The 21,421-nt window shown below is 42.4% G+C and overlaps 1 protein-coding gene across 10 annotated transcripts in view; it reads left to right on the forward strand.

Moving 5' to 3' along the window:
• The window catches only part of chl1b (cell adhesion molecule L1-like b), an 81,589-nt gene extending 75,847 nt beyond the window's left edge, over positions 1 to 5,742 (forward strand). For 8 of the 10 annotated variants that reach the window (XM_053866940.1, XM_053866936.1, XM_053866941.1 and 5 more), the window contains one exon: positions 3,852 to 5,742. In XM_053866940.1, coding sequence (XP_053722915.1) covers positions 3,852 to 4,056 — 205 coding nt within the window. In that variant the 3' untranslated portion in view covers positions 4,057 to 5,742. The remainder of the gene's footprint in view (positions 1 to 3,851) is intronic. The other 2 variants (XM_053866946.1, XM_053866945.1) reach the window with 2 other exon arrangements.
• The last annotated feature ends 15,679 nt before the right edge of the window (positions 5,743 to 21,421 follow it).

A 21,421-nucleotide genomic window follows, 5' to 3' on the forward strand; every position in this document is an offset into this window, starting at 1 on the left:
GTGGATTCTTCTGTCCAATTACATCGGAATACACACAGAAAACAGATCTGATTCCAAGCACTATATTAAGTATAACTATGCAAATAAATCCCATCTGTTCGCCTGCAGTGAAGGAAATAGTTCAGGTTTTTTCTTGTTAAAAAATGAAACACATGATGATCAAACTGGAATGTAAGGTCAAGGTCAGCCAGTCGTCCATTTACGCCGTTTAAGAACCAGTTTTTGCCCGTCCTTCTTAAGCGTTGCTCTACATGAATATACTGTAAGAGCCTGTCTAATTCTTTCATATATTTTCCGATGACTCAGAACACGGCTGGAAAGCTAAAACTTCCAGAGGCATGAAAATACATTTGTCTGTGGACAGTTACTTCAAGTCTCAGGGTCATGTGAAACCTTTGACACTTCATGAGCGAAGTTGGTAAATATGTCAACATTACGGGAGAGTTTGATTAAAAAAAAAAAAAAATAGGTAGAACTGCATTATTACACATATTAGGATAATTATTAGTATTTTTTAAAACACTTTTTTCTATTTTATATCTTATTCTGTTTCCGAATAAAGGTCATTTAGCACTATTAAAATACCTCGTAATACCACGAAAATATTTGGGAATATATTGAGAATCATTAAATACAATATATATACGAAATAGTACTTTTTCCTGCTTTCTCCAGTCTAAGTCAGAGACCCCCTGCCTCCTTTTTTTGTGTAGGTGCTTCCCCGAACAGTCACAGTGTACAACAGGCCTTGCCAACCCTCGGCTCTCGAGCCGCATGCTGCTCTTTCCCTGGTTTCATGTGGCTCTTCACCGAATGAGCTGCCGAACTGGCTACTGTTGAGATGATCGTTTATACAGGAAGTCTGCAGCGTCGCTCACACACACAGACCTGGGCCACAATATTGGTGGCATGAGCCACGTGAAAAAAATATACAAGAAAAATAAATGGTGCACACATTTCTATTTATACCGCTTGATATTTCGAGGTGGATCTCTGTAAAATGTATGAATTTTATTTTAAAATACATGCGCAAGAGACATAGGCCGGACGCAAACCAACAACCTAGTGACACACAGGGATGTGCTTTAACCGCTTTACTGCTGCTCAGTCACAGGACCAGCAGTTCAGGTGAGCCTTCCAGCCTTATATTTGTAGCGTGTGGCTCTTTTCAGCAACACGGTAAAACAATGGGGCTCTTAGCTTCTGACTGCTTGGCCACCTCTGCTTTACAATGTGGCAACATAGTCAGTTAAATTGCTGTCACTTGACTGAGGATCTTTGGGGGCAAACGCTACATTTTTTTATCATGTAAAATTTGTATACACTTGAAAAACAACACAACTTTGTGAACAATTGTTGAACTTGTGTACTATACTTTGAGATTTGGTTCGCCAGACAAGAGGGACCGAATGGCCGCATGTGCCGCACAATCTTGACGGAGGATAATAAAACCACATCTGAGATCTACTTTTTTTTAATATCTTGAATGTTGAATGGTAAATGGGACAATGAATGCTGGTTTAATTTCCTGTTAGATAGATTTCCTGCTATGTGGAGGATTCTCTCTAAACATGAGCTACAGTAAATGCAACCTTGATCCCATCCACAGCAAAGCGCTTTTCTTTTTTCGCGTTGTATATACATTTTGGCTTCATTTCCAGCAGAGTTTTGCCTGTAGAAGTCAGAGGCTCCTCTGCATCTGTCCCGAAGAAACATCAACCCCCGAAGCAGGAAACAATATTCCGAGCGCTTCTTCTTTACCCATGACCTCCAGCGCCGCCCTCAACCCCCATTTCACTTTGACTAAATGTTATTGACACATCAATTTGTAAAAAGGGCCATGTTGTGTTTTCTTCTTAAAAAGTGATTTAAGCCGCCTTACGTTGGTGGCTCGCTTAATTAGTTTTGGCAGGATGCAATTTCTCCTCCAGTCATCATCTATAAGCCGTAAATGAACAGGCGTGATATCGTGGCGCGTGATAGTTGTCAGCTGGCCACGCTGGGCTGGAGGTGACTGTCCGTCACTGATGCGCTCGCGTGGGACACGTGGACACACAGGACGGTGGTGTTTTAGAGGACAGAGTGAAATGCGCCTCCATCTTTTAAATCCATGTTGTGGTTGAATATTGGACTGAAATGACAGGAGGTGGCCCTCTGAGAGTAAAAAACCTCTTAAAGTGCCTCGTGGGGAGGTGTGCTGTTGAAGGGAGCCCCCCTCTGGGGTACTCTTTCATGTGTGTCTCGAGCCAGGCAATTTTTAAGGAGGTCTAATTCATTCACTTCTTTTTTTCATTGGCCAGCTCCGTCAATGAAGAAAGAACTTTTGAAGATCAGTCAGTATAACATGCTGTTTTGTTTGAGGTTTCCTTTCAATGACCGTGTGTGTCGCCGTGTTCTCCTCCTAATAAAGTCGCAGGAGGACAATGATGTGGATAATATGTCTCCGTATGTCAGAAAATGTCTCTCGCACGTCAGATGGTGTGTTCATGTGATGTCGCTGTTTTATTTTTAAGAAACAATAGGGAGAAACAGTTGGTCAAACCAGTCCATAAACGGATGTGTTTTCATACAAATCTCGCTTCGGTCTGTGTCGTCATTCGCTCCACGCGTCACGTATGTTATGCTTTTGCTACGTGGCTCCTAAGGCGTCCTATGAACAGGGTGAGGATCCTTAAGCACGCAACAGATTCTCACTCCCAAAGCGTCAAATCATTTTCAAATGGAGTAGATCAGCCTTGTATGTTCACACATTCACATGTTCCATTGAGACTCTGTATATCCTGAGGGTAAAAGAAAGCGGCCCGGGTGAGGGTCGAGCCATGGGGTGGCGCTCGTTTTTTTGCGCTATATGATGGATGAGCTTACGTCACAGAAACACCTAAGTGCAACTTGGAAGACTGGCTTCGGTGTCAACATTGGAATCAAAAATCCATTTCCAAATGGTCCCTATTTGGGAGTGAGAATGTGTTGAACTATGAGGACAGCAATCCGACGTCGACTCATGTGAAACAGTTGGGTCAGTTGAGCTCTACCAGCTGCACTTTTTTATGTTCCTTCTTCAAAATAAATTGTTCAGTAGCAAAGATTTGAATCAAGGCAACCATGCAAACAAAACACCTCAACTTCTATACAGACGGTTTAGTCAATTCTGGTGAGCTGGTTTGGACTTCAGGCATATATTAGACCATGCAGGATGGTAGCGACCATGCAGGAGACACCTATCAAGTGTGGTGGATAACAATGTGTCCACCATTATGTTGATGGTCCAACGGCCACCCAGATCACCAGAACTGACAATAATGGACGGAAGCCTTGGCCTTGATTCAGAGTTTTGCTACAGGATGACCCGGATAACTGAGCTCTCTTGCAAAGATAGTGTTGTTAGTGTCATTTTTTTGTGTTTTCTATTTAAAAAAATCCAGTCCAAAAAACAAGGTAAAAAGTAATTTTTCAGTTTGTGTGTTTTTGTCAGGTCATAGATCAGTCCAAACATTCAACTCCACCTCAGATACTCGATTTAGTTGTACGGTTTGAGTCAGTGTTAAAATAGGAAAAGCAAACTTTATTTCTTTTTTTATTCAGTGACTCCTTTGATCAGCACCTGGCAGGAATTGAAACTTAGCTTGGACTTTCCAGCTTGGTTTCCGCTTGAATCCGCTCCAGCTCCGGTGGACTGGGCTCAAAAGTATCATCAGAGGCAGATGATGAGGAGTACAAAAAAAGCTTGATAACAGCAGGTGTAAATGGACCTGCTCCTGTGTTTGGCTATTGATCTAATGATTAAAAACGCTTCACAACAGCTGGGTCTTAAGAGAGCTGGTTCTGTAATATCTGCCGCTCTGCTTTCACAGCGACAACGATGAGAAGCCGCTGAAGGGGAGCCAGCGCTCGCTGAGCAGGGAGATCAAAGCAGGCGACAGCGGCGACAGCCTGGTGGACTACGGCGAGGAGGACGCTCAGTTCAACGAGGACGGCTCCTTTATCGGCGAGTACGCCGGCAAGAAGGAGAAGCGAGTGTCCAGCGAGATCAAAGCCAACGCTCAGACGCCGGCGTGAGGACCCAATCCATCTCTCTCTGTGGACACCGTTTTCATTAAAGGTGGCGGGAAGGAACTTGAACGCACTGAGCACACATTTTGTGTCAAATGTAATGTGTCATTGCCAACTGCCACCTTCATTTTATACAGCGACGGAGCGCCCATTACTAAATCTCTGTATATAAAGTGTATATCTCGCCTCTCTTAATCATTTCACAGAATATTTAGAAGTTTTTGCGTATATATTTCCATTATCCAGTCTGACGTGCAGCTTTGCGTTGCATTTTTAGCGCCATCTTGTAGCTGACTACAAACACACAGGGACGTTTTTCACTCAAGCTTATATATTAATGACGTTTTATATGGAAAAAAAAAAACATTGGCTTTGATGTAAGATGTGTATAAAGGTTGCTTATTAACTTATTCTTGTTCTCAGTGGTTTTCTACCCCATTACAAGGACATATCGTCAACATGGAGGGATATCGTTGAATCATTCAGCTCGATCAGCGTCTGCGTCAGTTCCTTTTCAGATTGAAATACGACTTTATAATCCATTACAGGTTCATCTTCGCACTTGATCCTGTTTAACCCCATTCACTGTGGCACTAAAAATCGCAAATTGCTCTTCAAGGTTTTACGCCGTTTGTTCCGATCACGATTTTGAATGGACTCATTTACATCAAAGTACAGCTTCGAATTAAGGAAAGACTCGAGTGGTTCTGTATTTTATACTGGAATAAAGTGCTTAACCAAATTTTTATTACGTCTAACCTGAATCCCACTTTCTCAAAAATGCAAGTGACTCAACCGTTGCAGTGCGTTATGGGACTCAATCATATTCCCAGTATGCTCGTGCTGATTTTTTTTTTTTTTTTTCATTTTACAAGCCACATAAAGACAAGCAGCTACAAAAGTTTATTTGGACACCGTGCACTGACTGCGTCAGACTCACCTGCTGTTATTCACAAGGTGTTAATGCTCTGAACCAGTGTCCTCATGGTGCTCTCTGCTTTAGAATATTTGGCTTTGAACTGTTTATTGAAACCTTGCTACATTTTTTAAAAGGGCAGCGCCACATATTGAGATCTGAAAAAGAGCAAATACTATAGAGGAGTCGACAAGGTTTCATGACACAGCGTGGTAATATTCGGGGCTCAGTAGGTGGCGCTCTTGGTTTTAAAATGATCTGAGGTTTCATTGAACTAGTCGTTCACCAGAACTTAGTGCAGTGTTTCATGAAACCTCATCAACCCATGTTACAATACCACCATGGCTTTTGTGTGGCAACACAGACTTGCACAAGTCAACAACTCAAAAGTCCATGCAAATTAAGAATAAAGATTTGTACTTTAATTCTGTTGGTCACCAACCTAACCCCATTTTTAAAACTCAATAAGACAAAAGCGAGTCAGAGTTTGTCGAAAGCTTGCGAAAGTTTCTCATTTCTTTTCCAAGTCTCTCCCAGTTATGTCCACACTCAGTTCACTTGTCACCTGAGGAGTCGGCCATCAGGTGTCCTCCTCACTCTTCCCGGTCTTCTCAAAATGATTTGCCTGTATTGGATTATGGACTTGTTTATATTTACCTTGACACCCCCCCCATGCTGAGATACAAAATGTTGTTGTCTGTGTTGCACCAGAGAGCCTTACTCGCATGTTCAAAGGGTGAATTGGTGTCCTGTTGATGTCATTAAATTGCTTTACTTTCTTAACTTGTTGCAATGAACTCTGTTGTGCTCTATATCCAAAAAGCACATTGAGGTATTGTACTGACATGACTGAATAAATCCACGTTGCCTCACTCCTGGTATCGACAGAGAGAAGATCTCTGACGGAAAACAGCCGGTGCGCTGGCTGGCATCAAAGCGGGAGCTGGGAGAGTTAAACGAGGGTCACTCTGATTTCAAATGCCTGTTCTGTGAGTTGTTTTGTAACTGCACCTCAGAGAGGGAGGAAATCAGAGGAAAGTGGTCAAAGACAAGAAGGGCTGCAATCAGGTTTGATTCTGGATGGGCTGTGAAAGTGTCTGATGTTTCCGACAGGATTTTTATCATCAAGTGCAGTTTTAGCCGAAGGGAAGTTTCGTTGCACTCGCCGAAGTGTTATTGAGGCTGTCTGTCAAAATAGGAGTCAAGAGTGGAGCTTCATCCCTGACAAAAAGTACCTCAGAAAGTTTAATTTAAAAGCAGTATTTTTTTATCTGTTTCTGCCAGAAGACTGTATCGCAGCAGGGCTGCTTTAGGGCACTTTCACACTGCGGGTTCTGTCTCGAGACAATGCTCTTCCAGGTCAGAAGTCCGAGATGTGAGTCGGGTTTTGGACGCAGACTTGATCCCGGCTGGATACCTACACTTTGTCTCGGGAAACTCTCAGCGGGTGGTGAGCTTCTCGCCTCAGGCCACTCGGCGCTAGATGCCGGAAACTACGTGTACAGCATGACTCCACACAAACATGATAAATGCCGGGCAGTGAAGAGTCTGATCGCTGTCTGGGCGGACAACATCTTTCAAAAACAACTTCTTAAACTGGGACCGGGACTTGCGATGTGTACAGATGTCTGAAAACTCACATGTTTTCGCCTTTATTAGGCTGATAAACACCTGATTTTATTGACAGGGAGAGAATCGAACTCAGACCCACCCGAGACACAACCCGCAGTGTGAAAAGACCCTAGAAGAGAGCTGAGCCAAAAGGCAAAGCTCTGTCTTTCCTCCCGACCCTAACCTCTGGTCATGAGCTGTGGGTCATGACCGAAACAACAGGATTCTGATCACAAGCTTCTGAAATGTTTTTTCCAACAGGTGGTTGGCGTGAGGAGTTCAGTGGCTCGGGTGAGACTAGGAGTAGAGCCGCTGCTTCTCCGCGTTGAAAGAGGTTGAGGTGGCGTCTCATGAGGATGTTCCCTGGACGCGTACCTTTGGAGGTGTTTCAGGCACAGCCAGATGGGAGGAGACCATGGGGTGGACCCAGGACCAGTGGAGGGAATGTTTCTCTTCACCTGCCTGGGAGTGTCTCAGGATCCTCCAGTCGCTGCTGGTGGATGTTACCTGGGAGATTGGCGTTTGCCGCTCCATGTTGAAGCCGCTGCCCCTGCGACCTGGCAACAGACAAGCGAACGAGGATGGATGGATGGTTCTGTCTCTGTGGAATATATCGATCAGTGAACAAGAGGATCAGTCTGTTCTCATTCCCAACTTAGTGTCGTCTTTGTACAGAGCTTATCATAAAGTCATCTATCAACCAGTGTTCAATACACTCCGTCCACGTCAGGTTTCCTTATTTCACTGTGTTTTCCTTAAGAAATCAAAAGAGCTCTGTCGCCCTTGACTGTAATGGAACTCACAGTAGGGGGCGGAAGGGAGGCCCCCTGGTGCTTTGCCCATTTGCAGAGTGAAGAGTGGGAGAGGAACGGTCAGTGACAAAAAGGCACCTGTGGCTTTTTCCCAGACAAAGAACATTGGTATTTAGTAACCTAAGACGTCAAATGTGCCTGACTAAACCAAATCAAAAAGAACAGAATGTCCTTTTTATGTCTTGAAAATAGAGATTAACAAAAGAGCAGAGGAGGAAACAAAGGCTGTAATTATGATTTCATTGTACAAGAATCATAAATTCTCTCGATATTGTTGCTCGGGCCAGACGACTTCATTAAAGCGAGAAATATTACAATCGGTTTCCTCCGCAGACAGAAATGTAAAGCCACTTACCGGCCCACTCGAGCCCACGTCTTAAATTATAAGTGGAAATGAAACCTGTGGCTGTTTGGTGGGCTCTCTGACTCGCGCAGCCAGGTAATGAGAAATCCTGCGTTCATTCGCCGGTAAGTGCCCGTTCATTTAGAGAGCCGGCGAGTTTCCAGTGGCAGCGAAAGGCCTAGCGACTCTTTCAAAGTGGGACATCTGAGGGACTGATCTCAACGCGTCGCATTCACGGTGCAAATGAATTGGTCCCGCGGCTCTCCTGAGCTGTCAGCACCTCACTTTGTATGAGCGCTTCATTCATCAACACGTTTCCCCCGGAGCAGCAACTTTCAGAAAAAAAAAAAATACAATTGTAGCTGAAAAACTTTTGTTGGCTTCCAAATGTGCGTTGCATTGAAGATTTTGAGGAAAGAGGAAGTGTCAGACTTGCCACGTTTCTCAGGTGTTGCTTGAAAATGTCAGTTTGCTTCGCATCTGAATTTTAATTCCAAATAACACTGATCTTTGTGTGCAGCCTGTGAGCTCACATGAAAACTTGATCAAATTCACTTCATCCTTCAAGACTAAAAGCATCAATTTATAGTAACTTTACAGAGTCAAGAGAATCTATGCACATCCATCCATTCATTTTATTTTTCTTCTTATTTAAGCCTCATTTTCCTCCAGAAGTCCAACTACAATGTTCTGCAGATAACTACAGGTCTTCATTGTACCTTTGATGGCGCCGTTTTGCATAGCTCCCTGTGACAGATGGTTGGTGGAAGAGTCATAATGCACACTCGATCAGCCTTACTGCAGTTCAGCACAGCAATGGAAAGAATGAATGACACTTCATTTATGTACAGCCTTTCATACAGAGATGTAGATCCAATTGCTATACGCAGTATTATGCACTGTTCGACACACACATCTATGCAGAAAAGAATTTTAGAGGAAATGAGGAAGCACTGTCCACCTCTGGCTGTGTGCAAGTGAAAATCGAGGGCCCCTCTGTGCCCCCTATTCATGGGCCCAAAATAGGATCACACCCTTATGTATTTTGCTTTAAAAGTAGCAATGAACGCATCCTAAAAAATGTAAAACCTCAACTAGTACCACAGGTATGTGTAGTGATGGATGGATGAGGTGTCATGAAACAGTATTGCAGGGTTGTCAAAACACTGTCCTAATTTCTAGAGGCCACTTGATGGCGCTCTTGGTTTGGGAATGATGTGAGGTTTCATTGACTTAGTTGTTCAAGTCCAAACATTTTACGCCAGACACTCTGAAAATCAGGACACTGTTTCATGAAGCTTCATCGACCCATCATTCGGTATGAGCAGCAGCAACCAAGAGAGTCGCCTTCATGTGTTTGTTCTCTGACAACAATCTGAAGGTGAATTACATAGATTGATCAAATAAATCAGGAACAAAATGTACATAAAAAAATACTTCTGGGTATTTTTGTGTGTACTTGTAGTGCATCCTTTCCATGAAATGTATCACTGTTGTTGTCACATTGCTGATGCTGATGAGCGACAGCAAGTCAGACAAGGTTGGTTTATTTCAAGCCGTCTCACTTTCAAAACAAACAAACAAGATCTTAAAAATTTGGCTACATATCAGGCACTTTTTGTCACTTTGACTGGCCTGCTACTGACTTCAGCCCACATTTGAAACTCAGCTTGGCCAATGGAAAAGCATAAGAAGAAAAGACAATGACCTGTAACAAGTATTTGTTTTTTATATATTTGTTCTCATTTGTTTCAGGATATGTGAGGAAGGCATGTAAGGAAAGCCACTTTATGATACCCGTGATGGTGCGGTTCCTCATGTGTTTGGAATTGAACTATGTATTTCAAACTGAGGAAAAGCTCAAGTCGAAGTTCAGACTTCCATTTGTGGTGTTGCAGCTTCCCGTATTGCTCTTTTGAAAGCCTAAATGATTTGGTAAGCCTAATGGAAGCAGGGAAAAAGACAGTCTGGGGGGTGTTTCCTGACAACTTTTCTCCCTGAACTCACCTAAAATAGGATCAATGACAGTCAGGGTTGTGCGATAAATGCACCACCACCTGCGGGGTCTGGTAATCAACACGGTTGCCCTCAATTAGCCTTGTCAGCAGCCATGTGACGCTTCGGCGAGATGCCACATGGAGAATCCGTCTGCTGGATTGTTGCCGTACTCCTGCATGTTTCTTGAGAACATTCTTTGGCTCTTTTTTCCTGAGCCACATCGCTGTGATGATGATAAATATACATATGAGGATTTTCGACTTTGTCTTGTAGCTGCATTTGAGCAACGCAACTGAGAACTTGTGTGTTCATCGACTGCAGACAGTCGTGCAGTGATGCTATCCAGCTAAATGTGACTGTCTAAACCCAATTTAGAAAAAGACATTTCTCTCTATTTTCAAGAATAATTTCGTATCCGATGACAGAAAACATTGCGTTCGCACCAACCCGCTGCCAGGACGTTCCAAAACTGTACATGGCAATGTCACGGGAAGCTGAAGCCCAATGAGAATCCGGAGAATAGCAGCAACAGTAGCACGTCTCTGTTTCTCCTACAGTAGAGCAGTTGTACGTGCACAGAGGGCTGGCACCAACATCAATTCTGCTGCTACTGTCAAAGATTCCATAGCGGTCGCACTGTTGACGCGAGAGCAAGTTCAGTGGCATTCTGTGACCTGACGTTCCACCAACGTGCAACTGTTTTTTTTTTAAAGATTTCCACTTCGGCACATGGCAGCAAGGTGCGAATTTAGATGTATTTTTTGGTTTCTAATGTATGTGTAAACATCGCCTTGTTTACAAAACAAAAGTTCGTAGCTCAAGACAGGATGTTAGCTAAAATCCTTCCGGTCAATCGACTCTAGTCTAGTGTTAAGACTCTCCATGTCTCGGAGGAAGAGATGAGACGAGGGTTGGGTTTTTATTTTACTCGAAGCACACAGCCATCGGTTGATGGAAAACATGTTCACGCTCTATGATAGTGAAAATTGAACCGCGTTATTTCAGCATCAGGAGCCAAGATGGAGGCTGCCCAACAACTGTAATGCACGGCATTTAAGCAGCACTTTGCAGTGGAGGCAAACCTGGCTGCAAAACAGCGCAGTGTCGGGTCGGGTCGATCAAATTTTTCAGGTCGCCACGGGTTCATAACTGAGTACCTGCAAGTTTGTCCCTGTGAGTTAACTGCAGCAGACGCGACGCCTTACTCTGCTGTGCAAACCAAGGAGCACTTGGTTGCACTTTGAAATATGAAATATGAAATCCAGTTGCGCACCACTTCAGAGGGACGATTACCTCTTCGTATGTAAACTGATTTAAAAAAAAAAAAGTAGCAGTCAGAAGTGCTTGTATACCAATAAAAGCTCCACATAAAATGTATATTTAAAAGATTATTTTTGCTACTGCTGAAGTCACTGCCACAAAAGTGAAGTTGAAGCAGTAATGAGAGAGATTGGACAGTCGAGTATTTGCTCAGCACTTATCCTACGATGCTTCAACGCCGACTTCCCACTGACCCTGCTTGCGAGGCAGTCGTGAGGGTAATGATGATGGGCTCACACAACAATGTCAGCTGTCTGGCCCTGGAGCTTGATGATGTGTAAGCCAGACTCTGCCAACGCCCGCCATTTCTTTCTGGGGAGGTGATAATTTAGCGGAGAGGAGTTCGAAGCCCGCAGTGCTGAAATATCAGTGTTTGTGGGGGAGTCTGACGTTTCTGGCACGAGCAGATGCGGCGGATTCAGGAATGTAGGCTACAAGGGCGGGAGGGGGAACAACACATGGCAGGGCAAAGGTAGCGTAAGACCTGAGGGAGACGGCGAGCAGATGGGCTTGTGTTAGACACCTCCGATTGCTCTGGTTCTCCCTGGAGATCTCCCAACAAGGAGGGTCAGAGATGAGGCATCATCTGCCTCAGATCCAGGTGCGTTTGACCTCACTTTTGCATCGATGTTCAGAACTCATCCAGTGATGAATAGAGAGTCGAGCAACATTTTCATCACAGTTTCAATCTTCTTCATTCTGCATGGCATGTTTCAAGCAGGTTCATTGTAGACGCTTGAAACGCCTGTGGGAAGAGGCACCAACTGTTGGTCATCGGCGGGTTCAGGTTGGACCTGGCCTCCCGCCCGGTGTCAGCTGGGATCCACTCCAGTTGCTGGTGACACACTTCGAGGTTAAGCAGTGTGAGATCGATGAAACTGCTTTCCATTTCAGTGTCACATTTCATGACTCGATTTATGATGTTTACATGACCAAAATTCAGCTGTTCCTGTGGGACTTCCAGTTCTTACTGGGACAGCTTGCAACTCAGTGTGATGTGGCTTGGCTTGGATCAGCTTGTCTGAGGCCGGGCCCAAAAAGCATGGAAGGTCTGTTTGTGATGTTCATATGAACATCTCAAGGTTTTCATTCTGACCTTTGAGTCAAGCCTGTATTTCCAAGTAAACGTTTGTTGAAAATTCAGGTTTGACTCCATGATAACACATTGGATGAAATGTATGAAATGAGCTGGAACTCAATGGTTTTGGATGCAAAGAACATTATCATTTCCCATTAAGAAGGGAAATGATAATGTTCTTTGCATCCAAAGTCCTAAAAAACAACTTAGTCCTAAAAAAGCCGCCATATTGGTACCTCGTACGAACTGCTTTAGATGCTCCAAATGTCGTTGCCACATCCATATTTTGTTGTATTTTTCTGTGTGATCAGTGTAGCTAGATCAGTTGTACGTTGAATATGACTAAATCATCTTTTTGTCACACAGTATTGAAGCATCTGAGCTTTTTCCCTCTCCATCTAAACATCCATATTTAGCAGTCAAATATTGCAGCCAATCACATTCATATGAATAACATTTTACTGTTCTACAATCTCTTTATCAGGCTTCTGAAAAACCGTGCTGAGGCATTTGCGATACTAAAGAGGCAAAGACTAGAATACAAAGTTTGAACTGAGGGTAGAATTGTTTGTTTCTCTGCACATTATCTTCTACACTGCAGCTATTGTGCGGAAGGTTTGAATAATTGGATAAACAGAGTCAACTGTACAATGCCAAAATACAATGGCAGTGACAATCCCAGGGTGCTGCGCGGTGTCAATTGGCACACAAGGGTGAGAGCGATTCAGGAAGTGCCTGGGGCTGGTATTCAGGAACAAAGCAATTGTGGAGCTGCTTGTATTATTTATGGAAGTGATGTCGAGGGCACTGAGCAGAATCTCTTTAAATGGCTTTTTCACTTTTGAGCTGACAATTACACCTGCCACACAGGTATAGCGGGATGGGGTGTAATACGTATGTAAATTTAGCGCGGGTGTTGTCGCTGGGACATTAGCGGAGGAAATGACGGGCCATCTGTGGGGGTGTAATACAGTTTGTTCAGAGTGTGCTTAATGGTGATGTGGAGGTTAACAACTTTGGAGCTGATGTGAGGTCTGATGTCATGAAGCCACGACAAAGTGCCAGTCGATGAATGATACTGGGAAGTTATTGCAGTCTTACTGTCAATGACCATTTAATTTATGACAAAATGGTGGGGGGTTTTTTTTGACTCTTTGGGAAGATAGTCAGTGCTTGGTTTTGGTGTTTGGTTAAGAGTGATATTGTATGTGTGTGTGTGGCTATGTGTGATGAGTCTGAAGAGATTAGTCCTCCTCAAATAGTGGTGCGGGCGTGGAGTGATGCCAGGGGGGCGCATCGGGGAACATGCTTCTTTTTTGCCGTACCAGAATAAAGCGTAATTGCACACTCATTTTTTTTTTTTTTAAATTTCAGAAAATAATTGAGAAGCACTGGAATAGATGTGCATTTACCCATTTGAAACTGCTGGTTATTAGCTTAAAATGCGACATGTCAAATGCGGCTCTCCAAGTTTGCCACCACCAGGTGACTCTCCAAAACACGTTGGTTTAATTTGAGGACTAAAAGAAAGTGTGCTCGGCTGTAATCAATCAGACGGAACCTATTTCCCACTCTGTGCCTGGTAGGAGTGGAGGCGATCCCCTCGGGTTCGGGTCTTAGCTCAGGGTAAGACTAATGACTTTCCGTCCAGAGCCACAGTGGCCCTTCCCCCTGGCTCCAGATAAATAGACTCCTTCTTTCAGATCCAATCAGGTGAGGACTTTCTTTATCTACTGTGATTCCACCTTCACCACAGACCCTTTACCCCCTCCCAGAATGGCTCTCCGTCTGCACCAAGGGAGCATGTTTTTTTATAGAGTTAGAGGACGTTATTTCAACCATACTTACTGCAGGATTTGTGCTGAGCTCCGCAGCAGTTTCACATTTTCTTCCCGGTGATGTATAGCAGACATGAGATTGAAGTCACGCTGTAACTATCTCTCTTCTTTGCTTTACAGGTTTGTAGAAATAGTGAGAAGTAGTTTTGGTCCTAATCATTTAGGTCAGGTCTGAAGAGGGTGTTTTGAAGCAGTATGGACTCAAAATCTTTAATATATGAAATGACAAAGGGCCTGTCCCTTTGGCCCTTACACTCAGCCTTGCACATTCTCATGTAAATGTAGTGTGTCCCAGTACTTCTAAGACCGAGGACACTTGCTGTTCATCATTTGAAATGATCCCTTCAAACCGAGGGGCCTCTGGAGCAAGTGGGAAGATGAAACGCGGATATATTCCCAGGGCATCAAAGTGTGTATTGAATAACATTATTATAAAACAATGGGGACCACAGGGGCACTTTAGTAACAAGGAAGGTTTTGTTTGTTTACTATCTCCTCGTATCACATGTTAGGGCCGTGTCTGACAAAATTGACAATACAACATTAATGATGATGTTATTTCTTCTGCACAAACAACAGTCAGCTAGCTTTCAGGCTAACATTATAACAGATCACTGTAAAATAGCGGTGAAGCCAGGTTCGGCTGGGCGGATCTCTTTTCCGTTGGTTCACTAAATGAAACAAGGATATCAACGCCAATGCAAGAAGTTGCAAAAACTCTGGAGCTGGAATTTCCAAAACTCCTCCGACACTATTCAGTAAACAAAACACACCACGGCAGCTGATGACGCTTATGAGACATAACGCCATGAAGTGCTGTAAAGACTTGGAGAATAATAAATATTAAAGAAAAAAATATTATAATTATTATTATTATTATTATTATTGATAATAATAATAATAATAATCATGAATATTAAGGACAAGTAATAACGATAAAGCACTAGTGCTGCCACAAAAATGGACTCTCACTCGAGGAAAGGTAGTGGAAAGACACCTATGACTGAGATGAACACAAAATGCGGTGAACGATTCACTAGAAGCAACCATGGCACAGCAGACTGTAAGCAGGAAATAAAAGTAGTTATGAAGCTATGATTTGACCCAGCTACGCACCGTAACACTGGAGGAGGGGCAACAGGCACAAAGTGGTAATGGAAACAGAACAAAAACACAACTGAAGATAACGCTACACTAACCACGGATTAAACTTTACCTTTATTTGGCCACTTTTCAATATCCTATTTTCACTTGCTGGTGGGCAGGTTTTGTCATTTCTTTACATTTTCTTTCTGATGTGACAGGTCTAGCTTTGCTAGCAGCAAGATGTCATGGTTGGCTCACGTGCTAAATAGTAACTGGTCCACAGATGACTCGACACAGACAAGGTTAAGTTTTACAATATTTAATCCACAACAAACCAAAAATAACACAAACGGGAGCTGAAGAACTTAGGATGTCGCTATCCAAAACGCGGAGTGAAGGAAACAGTCAAGGGTAGGGAAAAAAACCTGAAAACAGAAAAGAGACGAATTACTATAAAGCCAACTAACGGGGACAACCAAAACCACACTAGGATTTATCCACGAGGCCCAAAGAACAAAAAATGTTTGGTGGTGGGACACTCCAACACACGCTCGAGGAAGAAAAAGCCAATAAAGGAAAACAAGACACGAGTAAGAAAAACTCACAGAGCGCACAACACGGCTATAAAACAAACTAGAAGAACAAACAAGGAAGCGACAAAAATTATACGCACAATTGATTCATTTCGAAGAGCTCAATTCGAGGAGGACATGGAACAACCATCTGGCAGCGCAGACTGGAACCCAGGTGTAGAAATCAGGGCGGCTTGATCATCGGACAAGCTCCAGCTGTGCTGCCATTAAGCTGGGGGGAACAAAGGAAAAGGAAAACACAAGCAGGAAATAACAAAATAAAAGCACAAGAAAAACACGAAACTTAACACAAGATGCACGTTCTGAACAAGTTTGTTTTGATCTTCAATTAGTCTTCGTGCTGGAGTCTATTTTCAAGATGTATCCTCGCACATTTTAGTAGAATCACGGTGTTTAGACCAGTGAGATATGTATAATTTTTTTTTTTTTTTTTTTTTTTATTTAGTGTGTTTCTGCATCTCCAGAAAGTTACAATTGTTGATGCTTTCAGCAGAGAACAGAGGTCAACACAACCCGACTCTTCTGTAGCTGTTGTATATAAAACACATTCAGCGGTTTGAAAGGCAGTTATTCTTACGTAGCAACAAAGGTAACCGACAATCGTTGCTTTCCTGGTTGCATTTCTTGCCTGAAATGATCCTTGTTTTGGACTATAAATATCGACAAAATCTTGTTTCATCTGACGTCTTTACCATCACCTAGGAGACGTACCGTCTTACCTAAATAATGAAATGCCTCGGGAAGAACAGTTGGATTTGATTTTGGGCAGCGAACGGAATTTCTTATTTTACCTTGATAGCGTAACCTAGCTTCCTCATCACTTGGAGATTTGCGAGACGCAAAAACACGGAGAAAGCCTCAAATTGATTTATGGAGTGAGATCAAGTTAAAGATATGTGAGCTGTGCACTGGCAAAACAGGAGTAGCTGCATTCCGGTCAGTTAGACAATGAAATCAGATCATCTGCTCCCAACATCACCTGTTAGCTTCCTTCATCTCCTCGCATGTGAGGAGAGGATCAATGTCAAAAGGTCTTCATGTGGAAAATAATCTTTGCTGCGTCTGTCTGAGGCTGCTTACATGAAACGCCTTTCATACAGAATTGAAATGTCAAGCAGGCCAAAGGTACTTGAAGGAAGGAGACAACCGAGTGCAGAAACGGTTTTGTTGTGATGACATCACTATCATTCTGAGATTGTTTTACTTATTTGTTTTGGAAGGAAACAAATATTTATTCTTAGTCATGAAAACATGTATTAACAGCAGACAGTGTGATGTTTTCTCATATTCAGTGAATTGCGCTGCTCTATCAAGCAAACAGGAGGTATACAAGTCGAGAAAATCATATTGACTGATTTGTGACTGTGCTGCCATTTTTAAAAAATTGTGATGTCATCATCCTGTACTATGAGCTGCATGTTAATATCAGGATCAAAACTAGCATGTAGAGCCCACAGCAGGGATTGAGATCTGCGGGTGGTTTACCTTGGTCAGTTCAGTCAATCTGTCATCACAGCTTGGTATAATTTGCTGTGTTTTTTCACTCGCCTGTTTTCTCTTTCTTCGTCCTGGATCACTGTCGCTTGGATAATTTTGAAGCAAACTACAAAACGGAACTGATGGGTGAGGGAGGAGACCGTCATGCTCCCGCCTTCACTGATGAGAAACTTACACTCACTGTGCTCCTGGTTCGCAGCCAGGCGAGTTCGGAGGAGCATGACGCCGCCCGCCTCCACTCAGGACCAAGGTCAGCGCTAAAATGACCAGAATCATCAAATGAAAAAAACTGTTCTTAAATGTCTCTGTCTCACAGCAATTTCTGCTCTCAGATGTGCAGAAACCCGATCCACTTTAGGAGCATAGTTTGCTTTTGTTCAGGGATGTTTTTCGCTACACAATGGCCAGGGTTTCCACTGCTCTGAATGGACTTGAAATTCTTATGAAATTGAAATTCTTGTACAAATATTGTCAAGACATTGAAAGAGCTTTAGTTTAAATAAGGTGATATAAAAACTTGGATATAGCCACCATTGTGATGTATTGCGCTATTGTCAAACTGATGCAATATTTTGTTGTTTAAAAGTATGTATGGGTCCATCATTTGATTCAGTAATATACCAAATTCATTCAAATTGAAAAATATGGCTTCCTGTGGCATTAAACTGTACGATTAAACTGCGATTAATTTAGATCAATTAATCACAAATTCTCTTATTAATTCGATTTTTTTTGTCAAATCCCACCCCGAATATTAATATATTATTGTTGTATTATTACAAATTATATGTATATTGTTATGTATTATTTTTGTTCAGATAAATCACTTCTTATGTAAAAAAAAATCATTTTAGTTTGACAAAAGTTAGACTTTTAGCGCCGCTCCTTTATTAGCTACATATTTCACATGCTAAATTGGACGACACAGCACCTGTACTCGGAACGCTTCCAGCTTTTCCCACATGCCAAGTTTTAAGCACTGTGCACTGCAGCCGTCTTTGAACTTCCCCCAAAATAAATTTTAGTACACAGATGGGGAGCTGGAAACCTGTTGACCCAGTTGGCATTACAAACTGGCAATGGGACCAAAATAAGACTGAAATAAAATCAGAAAGTCTTCAGTAAAAGTGTTTGAGCAGCTCACTTCGCTTCCCTCCCACCGGCTGTTTGATGCAGCCACCTCCTCATCCCTAGTCATCCTTCAATATCTCGCTTACCTTACCTTGAAAGATGCAGAGCACAGAAGTCAAGACTCTTTCAGGAAAGTTACACTCGACTTGTGAAAAAAAAAAAACTCCATATGCTGGTGATTATGAGACCAGATGCATCAAAGGAAGAGGCAGCAGGAGGAGGAGTTGAAAGAAGCTTGAAGAAGCTGCGACATCTTAGCAGCATGTTGTGGTTTCAGGTACATAACAAGCGGATTCATGATGCAGCTAAACAGCTTCAGATGGAAACACCATCCTTACTGTGACAAAGACATTTGGCAAGGTGTTTCACAAACGTACACAGTATTTGAACACAGTGAGGAATTTTTAAGGAACTATATGTAACGTAAAACACTGAGTCATTGCTGAAAAAATAAAATAAAATTCAAACTTGAAAAGCTGTGTCGTGAATAGTAAAATGTAGAATGATTAAACTAAAAAAAATATTTCAGGAACATCTAATTGTGTCTCTAATGTTTGTTCTTTCTGAGCAAATTAGAAAAAATAGTTCCGACTGTAGTTAAGGTTTTAAGTTTTTTAAAATGGGTGTGTTCAAAGACCTCAAACTTTTGGAATCAATTTGTCAAAAACAATTTGAGAACGATATTTCTAGACAGCTCATAACTTTGTGTTTGTTTGGTTGAGGTTGTCCAGTCATCTTCCATCATCGATGCCAACCCATCCTCACGCAACTGGTGTCACATAGTGACGTTGGGAAAGTGGACTTTTGCGTCCTATACTGACGACAAAGGCAGCCTCCTGCGTTACATGTCGACGCACATGCAAAGGTGTTTCAAAGGAATAAAAAACCAATGTTTTCGGGCGAAGAGCATTGTGCTTGGGTAGGGGGAAAAAAACAAAACATTTTACTTCGCGGATAACGTCCCGGACGACATGGGTTACACGGAGAACGAATGGAACGCCACCCCATTACCTGACCCCAACATTATTTTACGTGTCGCGTGACCGATGCGGCATCATGCCGGCTGCCTTTGTTGTCAATATAGGACAAAAAAAATGAAACTTTCCCAACATTAATATATTACGCCATGGGAGTGAGGACGTGTTGCCAGTACATAAATATATAGACAGACAACCACACACACCCACCTTTGCATAATTTACAGCTGTCTGCTCTTGGACTGTGCAAGTGTCCAGAAGAAACCTATAAAAACAATGTGAGAATTTGCCTCGCTCTATTCATGATTCATTCCAAACCACATTTTTTCTGAAGCCGACGTCAAACCATCTTGGCGCCAGCCGTGTCAGAAGATGCTCATGAGCACGTGACAGCTTCTGCATCTTTAAAAGTCCTGTCTTCATTTGTTTATCTCTCAGTCCATTCAAGCGTCTTTCATCATCTGTTCAGCTCATGGATGAGACGGCATGGCCCTTGTGCTCTGCAGTAAACTGTAGCACCAACGCTGTGACAAATGCCAGAGGGCTTCAGCTCTGTTTGCGCTTCAAAGCAGAGTAAACGGAGAAGTAAGTTTCCCCTCCCCGTTGTCTATCTCCTTTATCAACAAAGACTGCTTCCTGCCGTAGACTGTCTGAAGGAGGAAGTCTTCGTGTGCAGTCATTAAAACTGTAGAATAACCAAGAGCATTATTTCATTTCTGCGTCTTGGGGCTGTTTGTCAATGGCCTACTGCCAAACAGAACTCAAGCCTTGTTTGCCATATTTTAATTTACTAACTTAAATTAATTTTTGGACATATAGTTTTGTTTTTGGAAACCGGAGGCCTCAGACTGAGATTTCGTTGCCATAATATAGTGATATGTTTTTGTGCAATGACAATAAAGAAAGTCGAAGTCGAAGTCTAAATCTATGGTAGCAGTTAAATGAGATCTTTGTTAAAGCAGATATGCGACAACAAAACTATGGGAAGTGGCGGTTAGAGCGTTGCGCTTTGTTCTGCAAGTTCCTCGATTGAAAGGGAAAATCAATGAGCACTTTTTTTGCCAAAGTGAGCTGTGTTACCCCCCACTACTGGCCATTAACTGCTTATTCTCTGATGAATAGATTATAAAACGCCATTCTCAGAATAGTCTGAGAAAATTGCAAGACCAGTCATTTTAACCACTGAAGGTGTTCTGTTCTCGGAGTCGCCAGCAGGTTTGAAACTGCTCAGCAGCAGCCTCAGTTGGTGTGAGTTTGCCTCAACATGGATGGGTCAAATATAGAAGTGCCTTGATTGTACTTTTTGTTCAATAAAAGTGAAAAGAATAAAGTCAAATAAATTCTCCTACAGGCTACATGATATGACTGGTGAAAAGGAGCCCTCAGAAACCTTGCACCACACAATCCATAACCACTCACCATGAGCCTGTTGAGCAAAACGCATTCAAATTTACAAAAATAAGATTAAAAAAATATAAATGAGAGAGCTTGAACCGTTTTATACTTTCAGAAAGAGAAGAATAGGTAAGAGTGTGAGGCTTTTAAGGCTAAGAGAAACTATTTCCTCGATGCAGCAGGTGACAAACAACACTTTTCCCCCACAAAATTCAGTCAAGTGAAGGGAAGAGGTCTTGAGCTCAGCTGGTATCCTGTCAATATGTACAACTGTATGGACAAACTGATCAATTTCCCTTTGCTAAGCCATTTTTTAAATTGTGTTTTGTGATTTTAGGATCTCATTTTAAAGTTGTATTTGTCATTTGTTGTTTGCCACATTCATTTACACACATTCATCCTTTGAAATGATCTATGAGCTCAGACCAGTGTTGAAGTTCAATCCAACAGCATCCTTGCAGACACTCATAACTGGTGGTTCAGTGGTCAAAACTCTAAACCGATTTATCATTTGTTAACGTCCTGCATTTTGTTTCTTGCATTTATGTCATTTGTCTTCTGGCAGTTCAATCTCTCTATTAGTTTTGGGGGAGTTTAAACACCATGATCTTGTTCTTTCTTACCTTGAAAGTGAGAGTCACTTCTTCTCCTGATTTTCCATCTTGTTTTTTGCAAAAGGTGGAAAAAAGTGGGCCTTTTTTTTGACCTGAAGACTGAAGTTTTGTCTGTACATGTACTTTGCTTAGGGATGTTGGAAATCTTTTGTCCTGACAAAC

The sequence above is a fragment of the Synchiropus splendidus genome, chromosome 6 (genome assembly GCF_027744825.2).
Source record: "Synchiropus splendidus isolate RoL2022-P1 chromosome 6, RoL_Sspl_1.0, whole genome shotgun sequence".
Classification (NCBI taxonomy): Eukaryota; Metazoa; Chordata; class Actinopteri; order Syngnathiformes; family Callionymidae; genus Synchiropus; species Synchiropus splendidus.